The 27,366-nt window shown below is 42.0% G+C and overlaps 1 protein-coding gene across 5 annotated transcripts in view; it reads left to right on the forward strand.

The window, feature by feature from the left end:
* Positions 1-8,238, forward strand: part of RBFOX2 (RNA binding fox-1 homolog 2) — a 769,335-nt gene extending 761,097 nt beyond the window's left edge. For all 5 annotated transcript variants that reach the window (XM_030206954.1, XM_030206969.1, XM_030206978.1 and 2 more), the window contains one exon: positions 7,930-8,238. In XM_030206954.1, coding sequence (XP_030062814.1) covers positions 7,930-7,974 — 45 coding nt within the window. In that variant the 3' untranslated portion in view covers positions 7,975-8,238. The remainder of the gene's footprint in view (positions 1-7,929) is intronic.
* The last annotated feature ends 19,128 nt before the right edge of the window (positions 8,239-27,366 follow it).

Here is a 27,366-nt window from a genome sequence, read left to right on the forward strand (position 1 = left end):
ACATCTGAGTGATTGGTTTGGAAATACACAACAGTACCCACCGGTGGAATTGGAAAAAACATTCTATGAACCATATAATTTATATTATCTGCTACATTGTAAGAAGAGGCAAATACCAACCCCTTTGAAGGGAAGTGTTCTGCTGGACCCTCTGTGGGAAGCATGGAAGGGATTAGTGAGCAAATTGGGAGGGAACCCAACGGTCTCAGATCAGATACCAATCAGGGGTAATGGGGATTTTGAGCCGGGGTTGGAAAATTCTGTATTCAGAATATGGGAACAGAAAGCAGTAGTCTTGCTGGAAGACTTGCTAACAGAGGGAGGAAAGTTGCTGCCATTTGAAACACTACAAGGGAAGGCAGGCCCCACATGGGGTAACCGATTTGCATATACACAAATCAAGCATTACCTGTCCAAGCTGGATGAAACCTCAGCTGGGAACAAAAATTCAAGAATTTTTCCAGCAGATGTGGGAACTGGGGGGTTCAGTGTCAGGGCTTAATCAGGCTCTTAATAAAAGGGCCCCGAGTAGAGTATACACAGAGGTAAAGAGAAGATGGGAGGAGGACCTGGGGAAATCTCTGGGGGATTGGAATATAGCTGCAACCATTAAAAATATTGTCCTATTAACAAAAGATGAGAGACTAAGGGTGTGTGGAGTACGAGTGCTGCTTAGAGCATATATAACCGAAATACAATTGGCATATATGAAACCGCAAGAGGGGGTTAATTGTACTAAATGTAAACAATTTAGACATAAGTTCTTCCATGCGATATGGGAATGTCCCCAAATTCAGCAGTTCTGGGAACAGGTGAGACTGTTTTTGGCTAATACACTAAAAGAGGGGGTGCAGGGGTCCGTGGAACAATCTGTGTTAGACAAACCCAAATCATACTATCCGATGAATAAACCTGCCACCCTTTTATGTCGTAAAACGACCCTAGTAGCCCGAAAAGTTATATTACAATATTGGGTGACGGATGATCCCCCGGCATACTGGCATTGGAGGAACCAAGTGCATTTGTTGATGACGTGGGAAGCAAGGGAGGATAGGGGATCCCCCAAGAGGAGGAAAGATTTTTTGGCGATATGGAACCCCTACTTGTCCAGCCTAAGTTCTAGGGGAAGAAGCCTTATTGTCAACACCTTGTGATGTAGGAGATAGATACCTAATGGGAGGAGAGGAAGGGAAGGGGGGGACATTTTTTTTTTTGGGGGGGGGGGGGGTTAAAGTTTGATAATGGAGCGGAGAAAGTCTTTGCGAAGTAAGGTTTTGAATGTTAGCATTTGCATAGTTATAGTACTTGTAAATAGGTATGTCTTGTACTGTCATCAATAAAATGTGGCATGCAAAATGGTGGGAACAAGGGGTAGAAGGGGAAGTTAGGGGATAGGGGAGAAAAATGTTAAAAAGTTTGGTAGTTGTCCAGTAAGGTGTTGGATTTATATAGCATGTTTTGCTTAAGTTAAAAGTAATGTTATGGTGTAAAATATTGAAATATCAATAAAAATCGTTTAAACATAAAATGCTCTGCTAATTTTTCTGCATGAGGTGTTAAACTCACTAGTAGCCAGATGTAGTGACAAGTTTATTCATCACTTGAGATAGGGAAATATTCCCTGAATATAAAGTCTATCAAGGATGAATAATAACATATCTTTGCTTGCCTAATCTTTACTTTGCATTCACTCAAATCCTTCCTCCAATTTTGTCTATTTCCCTCAATTTGGACTTTGTACCATTTTCTCTCTAAAGCTGTACAGTTCCTTTTTGCATCTAACAGCTCCTTTGTAAACCATCCTGCTCGCCTACTCCTTGATTTCCTACCTTGCTTTAAAGGTGCTATTTCCTCTAATATTTTCCAACTAACTTAATTCCAGTTATCCAGTGTCCAGTTCTTAATGTCCTAGTACCAAAATTCTTTTTCAATTTTCCCTCTCCTTATAGGTCTCTGTGCCTGCTTCTGTTCTCTCTTCCTACTTTTTTCCCTCCAGTAGATTGCAAAATTCAATTTGTAATGATCTGACCATATTGTTGGTTTCTACCCATAGTCAGCCACTTACAGGTCTTATAGATTTCACCCATTTTATATGCAAACAGATCTAGGTAAAACCGGCTGACCCCCCCAAAATTATACTGTTCTAACACTGAGGTTAGTCATCTTTTCCAAGTGTAAATTCAGATCACTCAACAGAATAATGTTTGAATTACTTATACTGACATTTGAAATAAAATCCATAAAACCATCGTGAGCTGAGTTCCACTTGCTAGGTGGGGAATAGAACAGAATCGCACTTAAGGAAGTATGTAGCGTATCATAAATTGAAAAAATTTCTAATGATGTTGTCATAAGTTGAGATAGGAGCTTCACCTCTACAAACAATTTATATGTCAGAGCTGTGCCCCTCCTTTCTTCTCTTGTTAAGAGAGATATCTTATAGCTACTTGGACATAGCTCATTTATTCCATGATCATCGTGGAATTTCAGCCATGTTTCTGTAATAAAAAACTAATGTTTTTTTCTATTCACTTCTATGGATGTGATTGTATTATACTGAAATAAAAGTAAATATAAAAACCAGGCCTGGTGGTTCCATGCTGATCCAGTCTTTGATATTACAATGTTTGTAAGTGCTGCATACGTGTAGTAGTATGTTTGTTTACCATCAATCTGGCATTTATATAGCTTACTGGGACAGGTATATAAGAAGCATTATCTTCAATACACTCTACTTCCTTTCTACATAAGTCTTTTTCAATTTAGACGAATTTCTATTCTTTCTATTGCATATTTGTTGTCTACATAACACTCTGGGCATTCTCAGCTCACAATCTACTAAATTAGTTTTTGGAGCCAATGGTATTATTAAAATGAACTGGTTACCGATTTGACCATACCCTAGATCAAAAGCATAGTTCCCTGTAAGTAAAACTAATAGGTAAAATACCAATGCATCCAATGTGCTACTACATTTTCAAAACATACGTACCTTGTCTAGTTTCCTTGGACCTGCATATAAAATTTGCATTATCTTGATGAGATGAAGTTAACTAAGAAGTGATTAACATTAAAAATAATAAAAAGGAGTATCTGCCCCCATTGAATAGTGCACCAAGTTGCGCACAAAGGCGATATATCAAATTTAGATAAACTGTAACTAGTGCAGAACAAGATATTCCTTTTACACCCAAATTCTGAATTTCTAGCCCAGACAGCATAGAAATTAAGCATTTCTAAACTGCTCTATCCATTTGTCCTAGGCGGTATACATCTTGGACATACGTAATAAACAAAACAAGAGACTTTTAATGTAATTGCAATATATCCTTATATACAAGTACTTTGGCATCTCCCTTGTGTTTTTTGGAAGAGCCCTCCCACCCTACTCTGCTTCATGTATACTGTGGTCATAGGGATAAAAGCGTTCTTCCACATCCTTTGACTGATCTCTCCCTCGAAAATGCTAGGCCACATGGCTTCCACAATTCATGTAACCTCCATGGAACACTTCAATTTGAGGCAAGCTCAGTGGTGTAAAAGGGGCGATCAGGGAAGACAAAGCCGTAGCAGAGAGATTAAATAATTCTTTGCTTTGGTCTTCACCGAGGAAGATTTGGGAGTGATACCGGTGCCGGAAATGGTATTCGAAGCTGACAAGTCGGAGAAACTTAATGAATTCTCTGTAAACCTGGAGAATGTAATGGGGCAGTTCTACAAACTGAAGGGTAGCAAATCTCCTGGACTGGATGGTATTCATCACAGAGTACTGATAGAACTGAAAAATGAGCTGGCAGAGCTATTGTTAGAAATATGTAATTTATATCCTTAAAATCGAGTGTGGTACCGGAAGACTGGAGGGTGACCAATGTAACCCCGATTTTTAAAAAAGGTTCCAGAGGAGATCCGGGAAATTATAGACCGGTGAGTCTGACGTCTGTGCCAGGCAAAATGGTAGAGACTATTATTAAGAACAAAATTACAGAGCATATTCAAAAGCATGGATTAATGAGACAAAGTCAACATGGATTTAGTGAAGGGAAATCTTGCCTCACCAATCTACTACATTTCTTTGAAGGGGTGAACAGACATGTGGATAAAGGGGAGCCGGTTGATATTGTGTATCTGGATTTTCAGAAGGCATTTGACAAAGTACCTTATGAAAGACTCCAGAGGAAATTGGAGAGTCATGGGATAGGAGGTAGTGTTCTATTGTGGATTAAAAAATGGTTAAAAGATAGAAAACAGAGAGTAGGATTAAATGGTCAGTATTCTCAATGGAGAAGGGTAGTTAGTGGGGTTCCCCAGGGCTCTGTGCTGGGACTGCTGCTTTTTAACATATTTATATATGACCTCGAGATGGGAGTAACTAGTGAGGTAATTAAATTTGCTGATGACACAAAGTTATTCAAAGTGGTTAAATCGCTGGAGGATTGTGAAAAATTACAAGAGGACCTTACGAGACTGGGCGTCTAAATGGCAGATGACATTTAATGTGAGCAAGTGCAAAGTGATGCATGTGGGAAAGAGGAACTTGAATTATAGCTACGTCATGCAAGGTTCCACGTTAGGAGTCACGGACCAAGAAAGGGATCTAGGTGTCGTCGTTGATGATACGTTGAAACCTTCTGCTCAGTGTACTGCTGCGGCTAAGAAAGCAAATAGAATGTTAGGTATTATTAGGAAAGGAATGGAAAACAAAAATGAGGATGTTATAATGCCTTTGTATCGCTCCATGGTGCGATCGCACCTCGAATATTGTGTTCAATTTTGGTTGCCGAATCTCAAAAAAGATATAGTGGAATTAGAAAAGGTGCACAGAAGGGTGACGAAAATGATAAAGGGGATGGGACGACTTCCCTATGAGGAAAGGCTAAAGCGGCTAAGGCTCTTCAGCTTGGAGAAAAGGCAGCTGATATGATAGAGGTCTATAAAATAATGAGTGGAGTTGAACGAGTAGATGTGAAGCGTCTGTTCACGCTTTCCAAAAATACTAGGACTAGGGGGCATGTGATGAAGCTACAATGTAGTAAATTTAAAATGAATCAGAGAAATTTTTCTTCACTCAACGTGTAATTAAACTCTGGAATTCGTTGCCAGAGAATGTGGTAAAGGCAGTTAGCTTAGCGGAGTTTTAAAAAGGTTTGGACGGCTTCCTAAAGGAAAAGTCCATAGACCGTTATTAAATGAACTTGGGGAAAATCCACTATTTCTGGGATAAGCAGTATAAAATGTTTTGTACTTTTTGGGGGATCTTGCCAGGTATTTGTGATCTGGATTGGCTACTGTTGGAAACAGGATGCTGGGCTTGATGGACCTTTGGTCCATATGTACTTATGACCGTATCAGCTTTGTGGATAAAAGTCGAATCTTCAGGACATCATCTATAATCACTCCACTATGGCGTGGATGGTCCAGTCCTATCTGATAACAGGATTTCCCTTCCAAATTCCTCAAATTCAAAAGATTCTAACAACAAATGCATTCAGCCTGGGATGGGGGAGCTCATGTAGATGGACTGAAAAGGTCTATGATGTGCTCAGGAAAACCTTCATCAGATAAACTTCCTGGGGCTAATAGCTTTCAGAGAGTGGCTGTCTAATGAAGTAATTCTAATTCAGACAATCAGGTTGCAATGTGCTATATCAACAAGCAGGGAGAGACAGGTTCATATCTTCTATGTCAGGAAACTGTCAAATTGTGGATGTGGGCCATCTCTGAAGATGTTCCTCAAAGACAACTGTATGGTGGACAGACTGAGTCGGATTCTCCAACCTTATGAGTGGTCTTTGGAAGAGAGCATAGCCTGGAAAATCATTTTAAAGTCGGCCACTCCCTCTATAGATGTTTTTTTCCACAACAGCAAAGTTCCCAAGTTCTGCTCCAGACTAGGATCACACAAGAATCTAGCCTCAGATGACTTTGTCCTCCATTGGGGGGGGGGGGGGGGGGGGGGGTCTTCTGTACCTGTATCCTCCAATACCTCTTCTAACAAAACCTTTCCTGAAATTTGGACAGGATCGAGGAATCATGATCCTTATTGCCCTTTACTAGCCAAGACAGGTATGGTTCCCTCTTCTTTTAGAGCTTTCCTCCAGAGATCCATGGAGACCGGAGACTTTTTTTCCAGTGTTCATAACTCTGCATCTGCAGATCCGTAGTACATCCTGGCCTCCAGTTCCTATCCCTTGCTTGGATGTTGAGAAGGTAATACTGGATTCACTGAACTGACCTGGTGTGTCTCGAAGTGCTTTTGGCTTCCAGAAGAGCTTCCACTAGAAGGTCTTGTGGTTTGCCATGAGGTCAGAGGCCCTAGATTTTTTTTTTCCTTGTTCTACACAAAAATTGCTTGAATATCTCATGCATTTGTCAGTCAACTCGGAAAAACAATTCTATTAGGACTCACCTTAGTACAATTGGCACTTAACATTACTAAGTGAAAAGTAAACCCATCTCTACTCTGCCGTTAGTTATTCACTTTATGCTGAGCAAGCCTCCTGCAGTGTCATGAGGCCTAAACATTGTTTTAATTCAGTTGACCTTTTGAGTTGCTAGATAACCTGTAACCTAAAGTATCTGACTGGAAAGGCCTATTTTTAGTGGCATTCACTTCAGTGCGCAGGATCGGCGAGCCCCAGGCCCTAGTAGCTGATCTACCTTATACAAACTTTTAGAACAATAGAGTGGTCCTGCACACATGTCCTAAGTTTCTTCCTGAGATAGTTCCATCTTAACCAGTCAGTTGTTCTACCAACAGAATTGTCTAAGACCTAATGCCCATAAAGATAAAAGCACACTGTACACTTTGGATTGCAAGACAGCATAGGCCTTCTACCACGAGCAGGCTACAGCCCATAGAAAGTCTTTTTTGTTTTTTGACTCAAATTGGCAAACACACTCTTTCTAATTGGCTAATGAAATGCATTTCCTTTGCTTATGCCTAGGCTGAACTGTCAGAGCTAAGGCTGCTTTGATAACCCACTTCAGATCAGTTACTGTGGAGGACATTCACAGAGCTGCAGTGTGATTTTCAGTCCACACATTCACTTCTCATTACTGTTTGGAACAGGACTTTTAATGCAGGAGTCATTTTGGCCAGACAGTCCTTCAGAATCCTTTGGGATCCAGTATCCAACTCCACCCTCCCTTAGCTCAATTGTTTTCTGTTGCAGACTTCTTCAAAAAAAGAAAAAGCAAAGTTACAAGTTCTTATTTACTTGTTATCACTTAAACTCTCATCAGTTATGGGATCTTTTGCTTATCCCCTTTTTTTGTTGAAGGCAGTCTGTAGCTCGGGAGTCCCACATGTAAGACTACAGTATCCTGCTTGTCCTCAGAGAAAACAAAGTTACTTGTAGAAGATGTTCTGTGAAGAAGCAGGATAAAGAGCCTTACATTCCCTCACTTCTCTCCTTTTGCAGTTGAATTCTATTAACTTAAAAATTCTACTAGCTAAGTCCTGCACAACAGTGGCAGGCAGAAATTCATGCACACATTCACGATGCAATGGTCTATAAAGTCACTGGAAACAAGCTGGAGAGCGTTCCCACATGGGCTTCATCAGATTATGTCACCCACGTTTAAGGTTATTTATCCTGTCGTAGTCAGAGAACACCTGCTACAGGTAAGTAACTTCATTTTTTTTCATTGGACACAGTTTATTTTACTATGGAGGGTCTGAAAAGGCCACTGACCATGAGCCTCACTAGTTATGAGCTCTTGGAAAGCTGTTCCTGCAGTTGTTGGGTGACATCACCCTCTTGGATAATGGACTAATCCTGTTGTGTACAGAAAACACTTGTTACAGGTGTGGAATGATGATGCATCTGGTAATTTTGTTAGCAAAATCAATAGGTATTCAGTAGTCATTCTGTTGCCTTTGCCTTTTTTAAGCTTTCTAAAGATAATCCTCTCTCTTTTCCATTACAGGCGAGTTTATACCGAGGTGGTTACAGCCGATTTGCTCCTTACTAAAGTGACGTGAAACCCTCCCCTTCCTAACCCCAAACTCCTCTGTGCAGTGGGACAAGACCCCCCTGGTTCCTGAGGCCTGGCTATTGCAATACCTACTAGTAAAGGAACTCTATAGCAAAGTCGAAGAGGAATTACAACAGAAAAAAAAGCAGAAAATAAGAAAGTACTTTTTTATACCTCACTGTGTTCTTTAAATATTTTTTTGCCTTTAAATTTCTGCCTTGATTTTTTTTTTTGTTCCAAAGATTGTGCAGGTTTTTTTTTAGTTTTGTTTTGTGAGGTTTTTTTTAAACTGTGGTAAAAGAGAAAAGTGCAGTCTTTTTTTCCATGTATATACAATATGTACTTGCTTAGTTTATTATGCAGATCATGGAAGAAATGATAAAACACAATTGGCAAAAAGTAACGATTTTTAGGAACATAGATCATGGCATTTGTAGCAGTTCATGTAGGTGCAAAAGGCTACATTACCAGGGTAGGAAGGAGGGTGCAAGGAATCGTACCCATTTGGAATAAGAAATTTTTCTACCCACACAGAAAACTTTATGCAGTTGGGATCTCTGGGATCCTTTGAGAGTTCAGCATACTGTTCAAATATTGCTGGAAGGCATTCTATTGAGAATTTAATTTTTTTTGTTTTTGTTGCATTCTAAAAATTGACCCCATTCTATTAATGAAATTCCCTTATGCTTCTCTACTTGACCAGTACATACATGAACAATGGGATGCAGTACTTGGCTGCATGGGAATTTTGGAAGATGAAGAAAGGAGCCTTTAAAATTTTGCAACCAAATATAGAGCTTTTAGAAACAGAAGATAGGAGATTCTGGAAATGCTAGACTTTGTCCCACCTTAACAGTGCATGGACCTTCTGACTTTTATGTACTCCATTGTGCTCCCAGAATCCTCTGAGTTGGTAACCTTTACCTCTCATCACCTCACGTCACCTTTATATTTATCTCTTGAACCATAAATAAATGTGTGTATAAAATATGGCCTTCCATTGATGTCCAAGCAGAAAACTGTTGTCCCAAAGGGAATCGGTGCTTTTTCCTTTTGGGGTTTTTTTTTTTTCTTACTAAGCAGAGTTTTGCTGCCATTCTTGGAAAGAACCAGATCTCTGCTTTGGGAAAGTAGTGGTTCTCCATCTTCACTTTTTTTTCCCCAGTTCTTTCATGGGCCCCTGTCTTTGAAACTTCTAAAATGGGGTGGGTTTAATGATATCATGTCCGTTCCAAACAGTGAATAGATGTGCAAAAAATCTGGTCTTTATTCCCAAGCTTAGTCTAGTCTTGAGTTGTTTGCAGATGGTATACTTTATCTCAGGGATTCCAGTCCTTGGAACACACCCAGCCAGTCAGGTTTTCAGGGTACCCACAATGCATATGCATGAGCTAGATTTACATGCAGTGGAGACAGTACATACAAATTTATCTCATGCATGTTCATAGTGGATAGCTTGAAAACCAGGCTGTCTTGATGTGTCCTGAAGACTGGGTTGAGAACCCTTGCTTCATCGGTATAGTGCTGAATAGGACAAGATCATGTAGAAATTGCACTAGAAGAATTGGCACCAGAAGTGCTTAGCTGATTTTTTTTTTTTGAAGTTCAGAAATTACACAGGATCCAGTTTGCATGAGTAAAAACTGTTTTGACTTTTCATAGATGTGTGTTTAACTGACCCTGAATGTATAAGGCAGCAAAAAACAGATTATGAAAATCACATGCTGTCCTTATATAAATGTATTTATTAATAACTTGGTTAACCCTATCACTAGTGGTGGATCAGGACTGTACTAAATAGTTGTTTTCTTGTGATACCACTTCCTTTAATAGGAACATGAAAGGTTAATGAGTGGGCCTGTTATGATTTTGAAAATAAAAGTTTAGCCTTTCCTGCAAATTCACACCTCCAGAAGAGAATTCTCCCAGAATCCCATGATGACAAAGATTAGACGTGAGGACTTGCAAATGACATTGTTTAGCTGTCACCATGAGTTTTTGTTGTGTGTGGGGTTTTTTAAATCTTACCCCTTCTGCCTGGGAAGTTCTTGTCAAGCATCACAAGAACCCAGCGTAGGTGGGGTCCCTCCTTACCACTAGTTGACCATTAGGGCTTGTCTCTTGATCAAGTCATTTTCTCTCCCTCGTCACACCTTCATATACAACCTTGCAGCGTGATGCTGTTTCAAAAGGAAAACTAATGGGTCATACCACTTCTGATCTGAGATGCCATGAAAAGTTTGCAAGGTTACATCACCCTTTGAGCTTACCTGAGAAATTTATGTCGGTGTTTTCCTAAACTAAGGCCAGGCAGCTGACACTTTAGCAAGATGAAGTAGTGAGCATGCAATTCCATTAACGTCTATAAAAAGTACCTACCCTCCAAGTTTAACTAGAGTCACTGCAACATTTTAATAATTTTCTAACTCCAGGCAATATACCAGAGTCTCAAGCACAAGCTTGAGAGCTTTTGTAAGATGTGTAGATACAAATAATGCACCTATATATGTCCTAATTTGAAAAGAGTTCTTTAAGAGTTTGCAGACTCATTATGGCTTTATTAGATAAAGTTATGCAGGTACCCTGTTACAATTCATTGATTTCAACCAGCCCTCTTGCAGAACTAGATGTTGAACCAGTGATAGGCAAACTGAACTAGTGGTAAAAGGGTTGCGGTAAGAACCCACTTATCCCAAAACATGTTTGTATGTGAGTAAAACCAAACAGCACAGGACTGTTTCCACCACTTTCATTGGGCTAGAGCTAATCTTACACTAACATAGGCATGAAAGAATAAATGTACATATATTTTTATTTAGTAAACTTCCCAATTTTTTATTGGCACCCATCTGCATGTAAATCTCTTTGCTTCCCTTTCTCTGTGTCTAGAACCTTGATGGGAATCCTCTCATGCTCTGCTCCATCAGTGCAAACAATGATATAGGTGAAATTAATATGTATTGTTCTGCATTTGATAACCCTAGAAGTATACTTGCCCAGATATCCATACCGTTTTGTTTGTGTGCCTGGAAAAGATGGCCACAAAAACATTCTTGCCAGTTTAGTTAAGCAAATTCATGTAGTTATTGGCTGTCTAAAGGAAAAATAAAAGGACACTAGAATTATCAATATTGCTATCCCAATGGCCACTTTATTATTATTTTCAAGCCAAAACTTGGTTTTTTGCTGTTAGGGGGAAACAAACTGGTCCTTTCTTTATTTTTTTGAATATATATTTTAGATAAAATGGGGAAAAAAAAAAAAAGGGGGAAGAAATTTAGGCTTTTCCAAAATTTGGCATTTGAATAAAAATTACACAAGAAAAGGTTAAATGTCATGAATCCTTAGCATGTGTGAGTTCTCTATGTTAGAAGTCTGTCCATATATGGTGCCCGATTTTGAGTATACACATTTTTTTCCTTCTGGTCGTACAAATAAAGGGCTCCTTTTACAAAGTTGCGCTACTGATTAGCAGTATCCTGAATGCAAAGAAGCCAATTCTGCTCCCATGGGTGCCTTCACATTCAGGGCCTCTTCCGTTGCATGTGCTGTTAGGGAATCGCTAGTATGGTTTAGTAAAAGAGGCCCTGAGTGTGCCCTAATTGGTAGCACAGCTTTGTAAAAGGAGCCCCATGAAAAGTAAGCAGGGAGGTCTCTATAAGGGTAGTTTTGGAAGTTTATTATAAGTGGGATATTACAAATAGGGACTAATGGAATCCAGAACTTGAGGAAGATTGCATTTCTTTTTTTTTTTTTTTTTTTTAATAAGTAGTAGGACGACGACATGGATTGATTTAAAGGGCACCGCTAAATTTGTGCCAAAAATCTCCATGATTCAGAGCTCCTGGCGCAAGACTATTTGAAGCTATTATTGTGGTGGTGTTTTAGCAAGTCCTTTTTTGCAAAACGTTCCATATTTCCAAAAATGAAAAAGGAGCTGACTTGACTTTGATTTACCACAAGAAAAGGAGAAGAGATTAAAGAACACCACACACTATCACTGTTTACATAGGAAAGTAGTAAAGTTCCTAGACTGGCAACAATTGTAAATGTCTGTCAGAAGTTTTTTATTCTCTTGGAGTTGTAATGCTTGTGGAAGAAGTTGTCTTCTTTTTGGTATGTATTTTTCACTGATCAGACTTGCTTTGTTGTATAAAACATGCTACGTTTCTGTTCAAGTAGATAAAACGCTGACAATCCCTTCCCCTGGTCATGCTTCTGTTAAGCCATATGGAATATCCAATGTAGCTTGTGAAAAAGGACTTGAGTGAGATAGGAAAACAAATCCGTTTCAGCTGAGGTATCTTATGAGGTTTCATGTGCATCATCCCTGTCCCACTGCCATCCCCATGTTCTGCCTGCTCAGCTTCTTCCCTGACTAGATGCAGGTAAAAGATGTGACATCGCACTTGTGGTTCTGTTGGACCATAGTGCAGTGTGCTGAATCCCCATTCTCACCTTATATTAGTGTGACTCTTTCAAGGCTGTTTGAAATAGCAAAATCAAGTGAAAGTGATGATTTTACACCACACTGCTCTGTACTCACTGTTGTCTGTGAAACAAAAATTGTCTTTGGATTTGTTTGACTAAGCTAAAATATTTTAAGGAAGAACTAGTTTAGAAGAAAACAGTTTTTAATTAGGCCAGGAGGCCTGCATAAGTTGAAGATTTTTTTTTTCAATTGTTCCTGTTTGTAATTGCACGCCAAAAAAAAAAAACAGCAGTTGAGCCATTATTTTCTTTAACTATGTAGTTCTACATCATATATTCATTTCCATGTCAGAAATTAGTCATGTATTCCACTTAGACTTTTCTGACTGCTCTGACTTAATTGTTCACCTGTTCGAGGTAAATTTTGCAATGATAGGGCAGGTAGTAGTTTAGGATCACAGGGTTGATAAAGGGTTAAAGAAGAACAAGGAACCTTCGCGCAGGTAAAAACAGGCAAGCAAACGCAGTGAAAGAGACAATGAAGATGATGACAAAACACCCAACGGACTCAGAGTTCACATCAGAAGTTTATTTCACAAAAAATACTGGACTGGACATATGAATCGTGTTTCGGCCGCAGAGGCCTGCTTCGGGAGTCCCTGTAGTTTGTAAGTGTTGCGATTTCTGAAAGTACTAGAGTATCTGTGAATGGTGAACCAGTAAGAAGAAACATACAGCCTGACTCGTCTCAAATGCACAGCATCAGTACACTGACGTGCACAGATAAAATGCATCAGAAATCACAACACTTAAAAACTACAGGGACTCCAGAATCAAGCCTCTGCGGCCGAAACACGATTCGTGTCGTGTCCAGTATTTTTTGTGAAATAAACTTCTGATGTGAAATCTGAGTCTGTTGGATGTTTTGTTATCATTTTCATTGTCTCCTTTGCTGTGTTTGCTGGCCTGATTAAGGGTTAAAACCACCTTTTCACTCCCTTTGAACTATTGAAAGCCCCTTACTGTGAGTATAGGTTAATCACTTGCTCACTCAGGTAACAAAGTAGCTCCAGATATTTAAATCACAAATTGTTCAACAGAACCAGAATCATATCATAAAATGCCCATGATGTCTGGAAGTTTCCAGGTTTGCTTTGAGATGGGGGAGAGAAGGGGAAGATGATTTGATAACCTGCTTTGTAAATTCTTCCATCTTCACCAAGCTGGGTGTTGTGATTTCATAATTATATTCTGTTGTGGCTTTATATACAAATTACAATAAGTGGGTTAGGCTTTCTGAATTGAGAAAACATTTCTTTTTATCAGTTTTTTTTTCCCCAGTGATTTACTTTATATGTTTCCATTGTGAATGGCAGGGGGTCCTTAATTTTAACGTACTTATCTTTTGACAAAAATAAGCTGATTAAACCAAGAATTGAACAGACATTTGCTTGGTGCATCTTTGTATAAGAAAAGTGTCCAGCATATAAAAGTGAAGCCTTTAGATGCATTTGTCTGCCAGGACATGTGGTCCACCTTACTGACTACTAGTTAAAATCACTTTTGTAGCACTTCAGTATTGCCAGTTTTTAGATTAGCTGTATCAAGATAACTTGAACACTATTCTAGGGGTCTATAGCTATACAGGATTTGAAAGTTAATTAAGATGTTCTTTTCCTTTGTGCTTATTTGGCTGGAAGCTAAGAGTTATATTTACTAAAAAATGCTATGTTACTGCATTCTAATATGCTTTATTTAGCACAGGCCCCTGTTATTTAATGAAGTCTATTTACTAATCCACATTAACAGCAGTAGTATGTGCTAACATTTTGGTGCAGTTTAGTAAATCTAGTCTTAAATTCTCTCTAGATAGAACAGGCCCCTCAAGAAAGCCTTTCTCAAAATACTTGAGAGCAGACAGGGTCAATCAACACCTATTTTCAAAGGTACAAGAAAAAATACTCCTATTAAAAGCTTTTTTGTTTCCTTTTAGTATATACAGTAGTGCTGTTTAGTCAGGGCTTCTATTTTAGAAATTTAGGTGTGCACTTTCCAGCTGATTAGAGCTTCTTTTTAACAGTATGAATAATCAGTGTTTACATACCACTTTCTGGGTAACTTTTTTGTTGTTGAATCAAATACATATATTTGTTTAGCTGTGGAATCAGTATGGAAAATCTAGGAAGATCCAAGACAGACGAGGTGAGGGGTGAGAGAGAGCTAGGGAAAATGGTGGTTTTTCCTGCGTGTATTCAGTAAACACTTTTTTTTTTTTCCTTTTGCTTCAGGGTGTTCTATCAGTTAAAATTTAAAATCAGAAGCTCAGTATATAATACTGAAATATTTATATGATATTTTAACAGAGTTATCTTTGCAGTTAGCTATGCTGAAGTGTTGCTTAAAGCCTTTCCTGCCCACTGAAAATTGAATGCTAAGCTCAGTATCCTTCCCTAAACTGACATTGTTCTGGCTATCTTGTTGTAAAAAAAAAACTATTCAATACCTTTCTGTTCAGAAAGGAGCTCTTCTTGATATTTATATATTGTTTTCATTGAACACTAAATGAAAGGGCCAAAGAAATTACTTTTGTTAGATAAACTGAACAGATACGGCTTATAAGTTGCAGGGATACTATCCAGTCTCCTAGATGCCCCCTTTTTACTAATGCTTTGTGCGCACTAACACAGTGCACTAAATGCTTCATGTCTTAATTTATATCTATGGGCCATGTGGCATTTAGCGCATGGTAATGTCTGTTAGCACGCACTAAGCTTTAGTAAAAGGGCCCTTCAGTTTGCAAAGTGATTTTTATCCTAAAAGAGATGCCTAAAATGTCAGGTTTAATGTCATTCAGAAAATACAGAAATTTTACTGGTATCACCTTTCTGGGGAAAATTTCTCACATTTAGGATTTGTAGATTTTTGTCTAGAGCTTCTTCCTATAGATGCTTTTCTCCAGTTACCTGACAAATTGAGGTAAATGGGTATTGAGCCCCCTGCTCCCAGAACTGGGTGATGAAAATCTGCCCATTCCCCACCCTTTGAATTGCTAAGTATATTATTGTATAGTAGTAGTGATCAGACCATTCAGTATTCATTGGGGTAGTTACCATTATTATAGAGTAGCTGGAATTGTGAAGGTCGGAGTAGTTAGATTTCTAGCTTTTATTCTTTATTATATTTTTTTGTATTATTCATGTGTATAAATTATTGAGGATGTTACCGGCTTTTATAAACTCTAAGCAAGGAAGGGAAGAGGGGTAGCGGGCTCCATTCCCCCTTGCAAAACGGTAATTAAGCACTGTTTTTAAATAAATCTTTAAAAAAATCTACAGTGTTGTTTTTGTGTCTGTTGCAAAAAATATTGAAGCACATTTGGGGCATGTACTATCCAGGTGAGGACTCGTACATATGTTTCCAGAGGGAGCTATAATCTATGGCCCCTTAGCTATGGCTTTTTATGGGTTTGGGATTTGACATACTGCTTTTCTGTGGTTACAAAGCCATTTGCCATTTACAAATTTTATACAGGTATGTATTTTGTAACTGGGGCAGTGGAGGATTAGCTGCAGCAGGAAATGAACCCAGTTCCCCTGGTTCTCACACCACTGCACTATCCATTATTTAGTTTATTTTCATAACTTATATACCACCTATACCTAAGCTGTTCACACACAAGTATTTGTACAGGTAGTATCTGTCCCAAGTGGGCTCACAATCTAAGTGCTATTTGTACCCACTCCTCCACTAGGGACTGATACTACAAAGGTTAGGCAAGTGGGAAGAAAGGATGGTTAAAAATGGAGAAATACCCCAAATGGGTGCCAAATCCAATTGATTTTAAAGGCCAGTTGAGCAGAAAGAAATTACTGGGTTAAATGTTAAATTAAGAGTTTCTTCAGAGAACTTTATAAAAGGTTTAATTTTTAAATGTAAGAATTAGTCTTTATGATTATAATGACAAGATAGTTAAAAACTCATTGTGGACTGATGGCTTGGAGCTAGTAAAAATGATCATATTCAGTGTCAATATAGGCTTATTATTTGCAGTTTCCCTATACTGAGGGTTCAATGCAATGTACAGTTAAATTAAAAAGATATTCAAGATAACATCATGACATAAGTAACCAAAACAGAAATACTTAATAACAGTGTTCAAAAAAGTAGGTCTTTGTAACATCTTACCAAATTTAAGGTAATCTCTCTCGATCCTAATTCACATATTTGAGGCTTTCTTTGCAGAAACAGCATCTACAGTAAAAACTTGGGGTATGTTTTTGTGTGAATTGCTGTTCTGTGAGAATCTAATCCAAGACTTGTACACTGCACAAATCCCAGCAAGAGGTTCAAGGTAGAAGCTTACTCAAAAAATTAGTTACATCAGTAATCAATTAAAAAGAGTATAAATACACTAAAATTGATCAAATCAAGAACATTTTTGACTTCCTTCGCAGTTGTATATAGAAGAACACAATCTGGAAAACATTGTACCATGGTCATAAAAATAAACAAACCTATTGCATATGTCAATCCTGAGTCTCAATTTCCAGTATCCTGTTATAGGACTTGGGAAGACTGCCACCTATCGATCCTTCCCTTCCCCCAGGACCATACTGAGGCCAACTGATGTCGAAAGCACAGCCCAACAATGGTGTCCTTTGGTCCTTCCATTGAATAAGTGCTGAGAATTAAATTGTATAAAATAAAACATATATATTTATAATGGTTAGAAAAACACTGAAATTCATGTTGGATAATGGATGTGGTAGACTGCAATGAAAGAGTTAAGTGCATGAGACCTAGGGAATAAAACTCTTTGGTGCCCCCTTCCCTTGGTGCCACAAGCATGTGCTTATTTTGCTTAAAGGTTAATCCAGGGCTGTCTGTCTCCCACCGATCTTAGCACAAACTCTGAGAATTGGGCAACCCAACTTGAAAAGCGTGTATCCTGGAAATAATTTTGTATCATCCCTGTGTTTCACTCAAAGATGAAAGAGTCCAGAAATAATAAATAATCTGTTTCAAAGGGATAACTGTGTATGTTTGTAACAAAACTAATACTGGCAGGTGGCACCTTATAGACCACCCAACTGAGGCATGAAATTTCAAGGCCAGAGTCCATCAGTTCAGGAGGTGGATAAACATACATGAAGATACATGGAGGGAGAGGGATACAGAGCATAGAGGAGGTATTGAAAATTTGTAGGGCAGTTTGTGGAAAGGTAGTGGTAACAGCAGCACATGGTTCAGTTAGCTGACAACTGGTAAGAGAAAACAAATAGGATGACCTAAGAATGGTTAAATGAATGAATAATTGTACATCCTGCTCCTTATTGCTGAGTTTTTAGGGGTATGAGATGAGACACCAACATATCCTCATTACAGATTAGGACTTAATAGTTTATGCTGTCACATGCTTCCTATTCTCAAGTGATTAGTTTTCTACTGTGATAGACTTTAAAGTGGTATTCAGCCTAAGGCTACCCCCTATTTTTTATCAGAAACCACTGTAGAATGAATTCAAGAGAGAAGCTAAACAGGTTAGGGGTTTTTAGCTTGGAGAAAAAGTGACTTAAGGGGATATGATAGAAATTTTGTAATAGTTAAATTAGGAATGGTTGTTCAGCTGTCAACACAAGAAAAAGAATACACTTCATAAAAGTGCCAAACAGGTTGAATAGAATCTGTAGAAAGACTTTTTCACGCAGCACATACTCAAGCTGTGGACTATGCCAGAGAATGTGGTCAAGCCAACCAACAAAGAAGGATTTAAAAGAGGATTGGATGCACTCTTGGAGCAAAAGTCCATAAAGAATTATTAGCTGGGTAGATGGGAGGCATATTATTCATCTCTGGAAATTAACAGTAGCAATTATACTTTTGGAGTATTTGCAACTTGGACTAGCCACTGTTAGTGACAAGATACAAGGCTTGATGGACCTTGGTCTGGCTCAACATGGCTTTCCATATCATCATGCTGATCAATCCATAGACTGGTGGGTGGTGTCCATCTACCAGCAGGTGGAGATAGAGAGCAATCCTTTTGCCTCCCTATATGTGGTCATGTGCTGCCGGAAACTCCTCAGTATGTTCTCTATCTCAGCAGGTGGTGGTCACACACAGCAGCAGCTCTGGCTAGGTCTCCAAGCCTAATTTTTAGGTTTTGTTGAGTACCTGGGGTTGAGGGCTCTTCTTGAGCAAGTGCAAACCTGGTGGTGCCAGGTCCCTCCTTTTCTCCCCCTCCCGCTGGCTCCGTTTAAAAAAAAAAAAAAAAAGTTTGGACATCCTTTAAGGGCGTTTGTCAACGTTTATTGCAGCTGCTCACTGGGACACAAGTTCGTTACAGCTCGGAGCGAGAAGCAGGTAATTTTACCTTTTTATAGCGGGCAGGGGGGTTCCCCGTTCGGTCTCCACGTGGCTTATGGCGTCGGAGGGCGAGGGCGCGAAGATTCGCTCCCCGGACCGCGGGTGTGCGTCTAGCGGGGATGCGGGGGTTTCAAAGCTGAATCGCCTTTGTTGAGCATCAGTTTGGAGTCCGGTCAGTATCCCGGTTCTTCCTCTGGTGCGGCGGTTTTTCCCGCCATAAGCGCCCATCCCCCACTGCTCGCCCACTCCATGTTGGCCGGCCATTCTCGGACGGCTTCTTCTTGGGCCGCCCTTGAGCTGGGAGATGTTAATACTATGGTCGCCCTTGATTCGGGCGACGGTAAGAAAGCGGCCAAAGTTAAGCGCCGTTCTTCCCGCGCGGCTCCTCGGAGTTTCACGCCGGACGCCATTTTGGATGCGCAGCACGTTTCTCCCCCCGCTCTTGCGAGCACCGGTTGAGGATGCGTCTAGGGCCGTGGCCCAAGCTGCAGAAGTGCACAGTTCGGGGGGATTATCCCCTGAGTTCATTTTGCTGCTGCATCAGGCTTTTCTTATGCAAAATGCTGCCCCTGCCCCCCTGTCTGATAAAGGGGTTGAGGTCTCCGGAAGCAAACGCCCTCGGGTGGATTTCCAGGCCCTAGAGGACTCTGTCTCCTCTGATGTAGATGAGGGCAGCGTATCTGAGTTCTCCCAACGGTCCTTTGGGGATTCCTTGGAGGAGACGGATTCCCGCTCGGATGGAGCGGATGACCCCTCTGCAGCGCGGATCTTTTGCTCAGAGGATTTGCCCAACCTGTTAGTGCAGGCCATGAGCATTTTGAAGATTTCCTCTCCGGAGGACGTCTCTCCTTCAGCCTCTGTTGGCTCCGCCATTATGCTGGGGACGAAGGGCCCGCCTAGAACCTTCCACGTGCATGAGGCCATGCGCACCTTGATTTCGGCTCAGTGGGATGTCCCAGAAGCGAGCCTCAAAGTGGCTAGGGCTATGTCCCGCCTCTATCCTCTGCCTGAAGGTGAACGGGAGGCCTTTCTTTGGCCTACCGTGGATTCTTTAATCACTTTGCGAAGAAATGCAAAGTGATGCATTTAGGGAGTAGAAACCCACGAGAGACGTATGTGTTAGGCGGTGAGAGTCTGATAGGTACTGAGGGGGAGAGGGATCTTGGGGTGATAGTATTTGAGGATCTGAAGGCGACGAAACAATGTGACAAGGCGGTGGCCGTAGCGAGAAGGTTGCTAGGCTGTATAGAGAGAGGTGTGATCAGCAGAAGAAAGGAAGTGTTGATGCCCCTGTACAAGTCGTTGGTGAGGCCCCACCTGGAGTATTGTGTTCAGTTTTGGAGGCCGTACCTTGCGAAGGATGTTAAAAAAAATGGAAGCGGTGCAAAGAAAAGCTACGAGAATGGTATGGGATTTGTGTTCCAAGACGTATGAGCAGAGACTTGCTGACCTGAACATGTATACCCTGGAGGAAAGGAGGAACAGGGGTGATATGATACAGACGTTCAAATACTTGAAAGGTATTAATCCGCAAAAAAATCTTTTCCGGAGATGGAAAGGCGGTAGAACGAGAGGACATGAAATGAGATTGAAGGGGGGCAGACTCAAAATAGATGTCAGGAAGTATTTTTTCACGGAGAGGGTGGTGGATGCTTGGAATGCCCTCCCACGGGAGGTGGTGGAGATGAAAACGGTAACGGAATTCAAACATGCGTGGGATGTGCATAAAGGAATCTTGTGCAGAAGGAATGGATCCTCAGAAGCTTAGCCGAAATTGGGTGGCGGAGCAGGTGGGGGAAGAGAGGTTGGTGGTTGGGAGGCGAGGATAGTGGAGGGCAGACTTATACGGTCCGTGCCAGAGCCGGTGATGGGAGGCGGGACTGGTGGTTGGGAGGCGGGAAATACTGCTGGGCAGACTTGTACGGTCTGTGCCCTGAAAAAGGCAAGTACAAATCAAGGTAAGGTATACACATGAGTTTATCTTGTTGGGCAGACTGGATGGACCATGCAGGTCTTTTTCTGCCGTCATCATCTACTATGTATGTTACTATATGCGGTGACTAAGAAAACGGCGTTGCCGGTGGAAGGTGGCACGGCCCTAAAGGACGCCCAAGACAGAAGATTGGAGGCGGCCTTAAGGTCGTCCTTCGAGGCGGCTGCTTTAAGTTTGCAGGCCTCAATTTGCGGCTCCTATGTGGCCAGGGCGTGCCTGACGATTGTGCAGCGGGCTTCCCCCTCGGATCCTTCCTTGAGGGCTGATTGGCTGGCCCTGGAATCGGGCTTGGCTTATTTGGCAGACTTGCTGTATGATGTCTTGAGAGCCTCAGCTAAAGGTATGGCTCAGACAGTCTCTGCACGGCTTTGGCTGAGGCATTGGTCTGCTGACCACGCCTCTAAGTCTCGCCTGGCTAAGTTGGCTTTTATTGTTCAAGAAATTTTTATTGATGATCAGCAAAGTACACACAACTGACCTGTTCCATATTAACATTGGTTTCATTTCGTATACATCAGTGAGTCTCTCCTACTGCTTCATCAAGCTTCGTATTTCAACTCCCTCCCAGCCCCTTATCCCACAGCTTTCCATCAACGTTAACTACTTACTTCAGGACATTATTAAATAAAACAGCACGTAAGGATACATAGAAATCCATTTTGCCTAACAGAATGGCAGTATGCTACAATATTGTCAACACAGATGTCTAAATATGCCTTGTTTATTAAAGCGGTTTCACCAATCCATTCTGTTGTGTGTTGTTGTTTCTTCAAAACAGAGCTGTTCCTTTTTTGTTAAACAAATACCCTTCCCTTCCAGGCCTCCCAACCCCATTATGTCTTATACCTGCACATTTGTACTATCTACAGTCAGTGGAATTGTGCTGCCTGGATAACTTGACCACATAACCTCTTATTGGAGGTATATTATTCCAATATTTGTGATCTTCCAGTTTCTAACCTCTAGTCCCTGTACATAGTCCCTTGGAATTGTCTAGTCTACCCCCCCCCCCCATCCCACCCTTCCTCCCCTCCCCTCCCCCCCCCCTTCCTTTTACCAATTCTGAATACTTCAGGAGTCTGTTATGGCTTAGCTCTATTTAGCTTCGTGGAATACTGACCATATCTGACCTCTTGAGACTTAGAAATTCAATAGTAAACTTCTCCCTCTGGGGGTCAAGGTGTCCCACAAGGGTTCCCATTGGGCCTGGAACTTCTGGCCCTGTATACTATCAAAATCTCTAATTTCACACCTGTCCACTCTCATTTGTTTTATGAGCTGCGCTCTCCACAGCTGCAGTGGTGGTTCTTCGTTCATTCTCCAATACAGTAAGATAGTCGTGATCCCAAAATACATTGCTATTCTAATGAATGCCTTAAATCCCTCCGGGGGTGCTCGTGAGTAAGTGAATACATTGAATAGTATCAGTGGATCTCGGCTGACAGTGCAATTCCACATCCCCTCTATCCCTCTGAGTATCTTGCCCCAAAACCGATCCACATACCTGCAATGCCAAAACATATGCCCCAATGTGGCGGAAGTGCCCGGCATTTTGGACAATCACCGCTCTCTGCAAACCCCGCTCTGTGGGGGGGTATGTGTGTGCGTAGTAACCATCTGTATAATCTCTCTCTCTGCGGTATGGAGATCCTCCATCTATACATTGACTTTAGAAACACTTCGCATGTGTCTACCAAGATCTCACACCCAAGATCTCCAGACCACTCTGAAGCCAGCTTAACTATATCTAACTCCACCGTCATATCTTTTAACGGTTGATGGTGAAACTTCAGTGGCACCGGCAATTGAGCCCCCAAAGTGTAGTCTTCTGATATAACCTCCACAACATCTTCTGTTAAATCAGTCCACTCTAATGTAGCTATATAGTGTTTCAACTGATAATATGCAAAATAGTGGTTAGATGAAATCTTATATTTTCTTTGTAACTCAGGGTAGGAATACATTTTGCCTTCTTCATTCATTACATGTGTGAGGTACACTATTCCCTTCATGGCCCATTGATCAAATACGCTTTTCCCCTGACCTGGCGGGAAGGCCGGGTTATTACAGATAGACAGCCACAGGGATACTCTGGCCTAAAAGAAATGGCGCCGGCATAGCCATCGCCATGTTTCCCTTAAGGCCCGTAGTACTGGATGTATTTTATATGCGTCTTTAGGTAGAGCCCCTCCAGTGTGCAGTAAGTGACTAAAGTGTATTTCTGGGAATCTATAAGTCTCCATTTCTGTTAGAGAAAACTCTGAGGACCCCCTGTACCAGTCATTGATGTGCCTCATGGAGCAGGCGATCGTCATGAACTTGATATTCAACAGGCCCATGCCCCCCCTTCCCGGGGCGACGCAATCAGCTGATACGAAATTCTTGGCCTCCTCCCTCTCCATAGGTAGGTTTGCACCATCCGCCGTATCCTCTCCTCATCTTTACGTTTCAGGAATAAGGGCAGTTGCTGAAACACATAAAGCCACCTTGGTACAATTATCATGTTAAATAGTGCTATTTTACCCCACAATGTGAGGGGTAATTCTCTCCATATGGCCAATTTACTTCTGGTCATCTCCAGCAATGGGTCGATGTTATCCCGGTACAGGGAGTCTCCGGTTCTGGAGAGATACACCCCCAAATATTTCATTTTGGAATCCACCCACTTTATGGGAAACTCCCCCTTCCAATGGGTGCGTGTATCGTCATCTACTGGTAAAGCCCCTGACATCATAATTGAGGGTAAATCCTGAGAATCGGCCGTACTCTTCTATGACCTCCAGGGCCGCCGGGAGGGACCCTTGGGGTTCCGTGAGAATCAAAAGAATATCGTCTGCATAAGCCAAGGCTCGGATCGCACGATCTGCTATCCGTACCCCCTTAATCTCTGCCGCCGAATTCAGCATCCTTAACAAGGGCTCCAACGCTAAATCAAACAACAGAGGGGAAAGGGGGCAACCCTGCCTTGTTCCCCGTTCCACCGGAAATCTTTGCGACATTCCGCCATTGACCATTACGTATGCAAACATGTTTGTGTATAAGGCTTTGATGGCCTGCTGCGTCTCACTGGGGAACCCCACCCAATCTATTATTTCGAAAAGGAAGTTCCAACCCACTCTATCAAAAGCTTTGGCGGCATCCAAGCTCACCACCAGTCCAGGGATATGTTGGTAGCGATTGTGGGCTATTGCCATCATTGCCCTCCGTACATGGAGCACTGAATGCCTCCCTGGAATGAAACCCACCTGTGCAGGGTCAATGATTTTCGGCAGGCACCTCGCTAAGCGTTTTGCCAGTAGTTTCGCTAATAACTTGATATCTACATTAATTAAGGATATAGGTCTATATGACTCTGGCTCGTCCGCCGCCTTTCCAGGTTTCAATAATAGCGAGATACTCGCAGTATTTTCATGTTGAGGAACTTGCCCATCTTGAATGATAGCCTGGTGATATGCAAAGAGTGGGCCTATCAGGGTTGCCTGCATTAGCTTATAGAATTCCCTTGTGTACCCATCCACACCCGGTGCTGAGAATGGTTTTAAGCTTTTTATCGCTTCTTGTAGCTCCCAGGGTTGGATGGGCGTCTCCAGTAGGGTGACATCATCTGGTCCTAAGCGTGGCATACCTTGCCCGTTGGAGGAATTTTCTTATCTCCGTCCCATCCCTACGCATGCCCGAGACATATAATTCTTTAAAGTGTTCTTGTAACAACTGTATTATCTTGTCTGGGGCATTTGTGACCTTTCCCTTTTTTCCTTTCATGGTAGGGACTAGCCGTTGAGCCTGTGAAAATGGGCTACTTTTGGAATGGGGGGGGGGGGTTTCCGAGCCCCCCCCCCCCCAGAGTCGCCGCCGCCCCTCCACCCGGCCCGAGCAGCACTGTAAACTTACATCAGCACACAGCAGCTGGCACATCAGCAAAGCTGCCGTCGGGGCGGGCTTCCTTCTCTGCCTGTGTCCCGCCCTCGTGTGACGTAACATTGGTGAGGGCGGGACAAAGGCAGAGAAGGAAGCCCCATCATCACGTATTGAAGCGGGGGCGGGGCAGAGAGGGAAGTCTCTACTGCGCATTTGCGAGTGAGTACGGTCACTCGCCGTTTATATGTTTGATTGTCCTATTCCCCCTTTTGCTCTGCGTTAATCTGGACAAGAGTCCACCCACTCTGTTCCCAAATCTATAGAACCTATATTTTTGGTAGAGTTGGTTCCTTTGCATTTGCTCATGCAGGAGTGAATTTATTGCTGCCTGGACCGCTAGGTATGTCTCTTTATTGGCTGTTGTTGCTCGCGCCGTATAACGGCGTTTAGCCTTTTGCATCTGTTTTCCCAACATTACCAGATTCATCGCGTTCTTCGCCTAGCTGACACATATGCAATTATATCTCCCCTTAATACTGCCTTCCCCGCACACCAGAAGAGCTGCGGGTTAGACATATGGTCTTTGTTGTACAATGCAAAATCTTCCCATTTTGTAATTAAGAACTCTTGGAAGGACTTATCCTTCATTAAATAACTTGGGAATATCCATCTTCTAGCCTTCAAATACTCTACAGGGGCCCCTAGATCTGCCCACACTGCTGCATGATCTGAAATCATTATTTCTGTTATTTGTGCCTCTTTTACGCTGGGGAAGAGATCTGTTGTCATGAACACATAGTCTAGTCAGCTCCAAGTTCCGTGCGCCCGGGACCTATGAGTGTAGTCGTGAGTCTCGGGGTGTAAAACCCTCCAGACATCTACCGCAGAGAGAGAGTCCCTAAATTCTTGTAATATCTTACTCTCCCCCTGACTCCCCCCTTTCTCCCTCCTAATCCCTGTACTGTCCATTATTGGGTCCAGCAGGCTGTTCATATCTCCCATAATAATCAATGGTTTGCCCTGGTAAGGGAGCATACATTTTACCAGCTCAGGAAAAAAGGAGCGCTCTGCGGGGGTGGGGGCATAAATGTTCAATATGTACAGCTCCCTGCCCTGCAACCATAACTTAACCAGTAAATATCGCCCCTTAGTGTCCTGTAAAATCTTTTCTGCTGAATAAGCTAGGTTCTTATGTAAACAAATCGCCACTCCACCTCTGCGGCCATCTGAGGATGCATATAGTATCTGCCCCACCCATCCCCGAGCAAGTTTCTCATGCTCTTGGTCTGTTAGCCTGGTCTCTTGTAGACAAGCAATGTCTGCATGCATGCGTTTTAGGTGAGCCAGAATATTTTTCCTCTTAATTGGGGAGGTTATACCTCCCACATTCCAGGTCGTTATTCTACAGTGTGTTGCTCAATGGGAGATTGTGACTACTCAATTGCCTTTCCTGCTTTGGATGCCCTGGGTCCCAGCCCTTCCCCAGGCTCTCCTTATTGATCTCCCTCTGATCCCTGTGAAGCTGAAAGTTCGCCTTTGGATCGACTTTGCTAGACTGTACCAGAATCTCTGCATAGCAGTCGACCCCTCGATGGCATGACTCCTGTTGTTCGATTTGTATAGCATTACTGCCTCGTTCTCCCCTTCCCTTGTCCCACCCAGAGCCCTCCCCCCTCCCTCTTACCCCCCCCCCCCCTTCCCTTCTTTCCCCTTCGTTTCTGTGTTGACTTCTGTTACCAGTCTACAACCTCTGACATCATTGAACCTACTCCTTGCATGCAACCCACTTTCAGGATTAGTGCACTCCTTAGTCGGTTCCAGTGTCCCTTTGGTGTGCCCGGCCCGAATAACCTGACCCACTTAGTGCTAACTTTGAACAGAACAGATTAATAACCATCCCCAATGTGATATAAACAGCAATACAGTTCAACTTAAACCTTTATATTCTTACCCGTCGCTTCGACCCTTCGGTGAAGCGACCATCAACCATACTTAACATCCTCTATATTTGTGTCAGGGCAGCCCAGTGCTCATTTGTCAGTCCTCAGGCACCTTCAGCTCAGTATCTATGAACCGTTGTGCTTCTGGGGCTGTCTTAAAGGTCCGCCAGTTTTGTCCATGCTGGATCTTCAAGACTGCTGGATACAATAGCATGAATCAAAAAAAAAAAAAAAACAATAGCATGAATCGGGTTTTCTTCTGTACTAGCGATGCACACAGGGGGTGAAATCTGCGTCTTTGGTCTTGGACTCCTGCCGAGTAGTCCTGGAAGATCCTTACTGGGGCACCTTCATATGCTAGTGAATCTCTCTTCATACGGTAGTCCCGTAAAATTTCTTCTTTATGAAGGTAGTTGAATATTTTGATGATAACAATCCTCAGCTTCATCTGACCTTGTGTTCGTCTGCCCAACCTGTGAGCGCGCTCTATGCATAGTGTTCCATAGCTGTCTGATAAGGCCAGCTCTTTTTTCAAACATTGCTCTAATATAGTTCCTAAGGATTGTTCCGGAATGGTTTCCGGTATTCCCACAAGTCTCAGATTACATCTTCTTGCTCTATTCTCCATATCTTCCATTTTGTCTTGCTGCGCCTTCAGTTCCCGCAATCGGGAAAGTTCTTGCTCATGTTGCAACCTCTCGTCTTCTACAGTCGAGATCCGTTGTTCCACTTCTCCCAGTCTCTTCTCAGTTGCAACCCTGGAAGTTTCTAAGTTCTTTAGCTGACTCTCCAGCAGGTCAA

Source organism: Microcaecilia unicolor, chromosome 1, assembly GCF_901765095.1.
Source record: "Microcaecilia unicolor chromosome 1, aMicUni1.1, whole genome shotgun sequence".
In the NCBI taxonomy this organism is placed as follows: domain Eukaryota; kingdom Metazoa; phylum Chordata; class Amphibia; order Gymnophiona; family Siphonopidae; genus Microcaecilia; species Microcaecilia unicolor.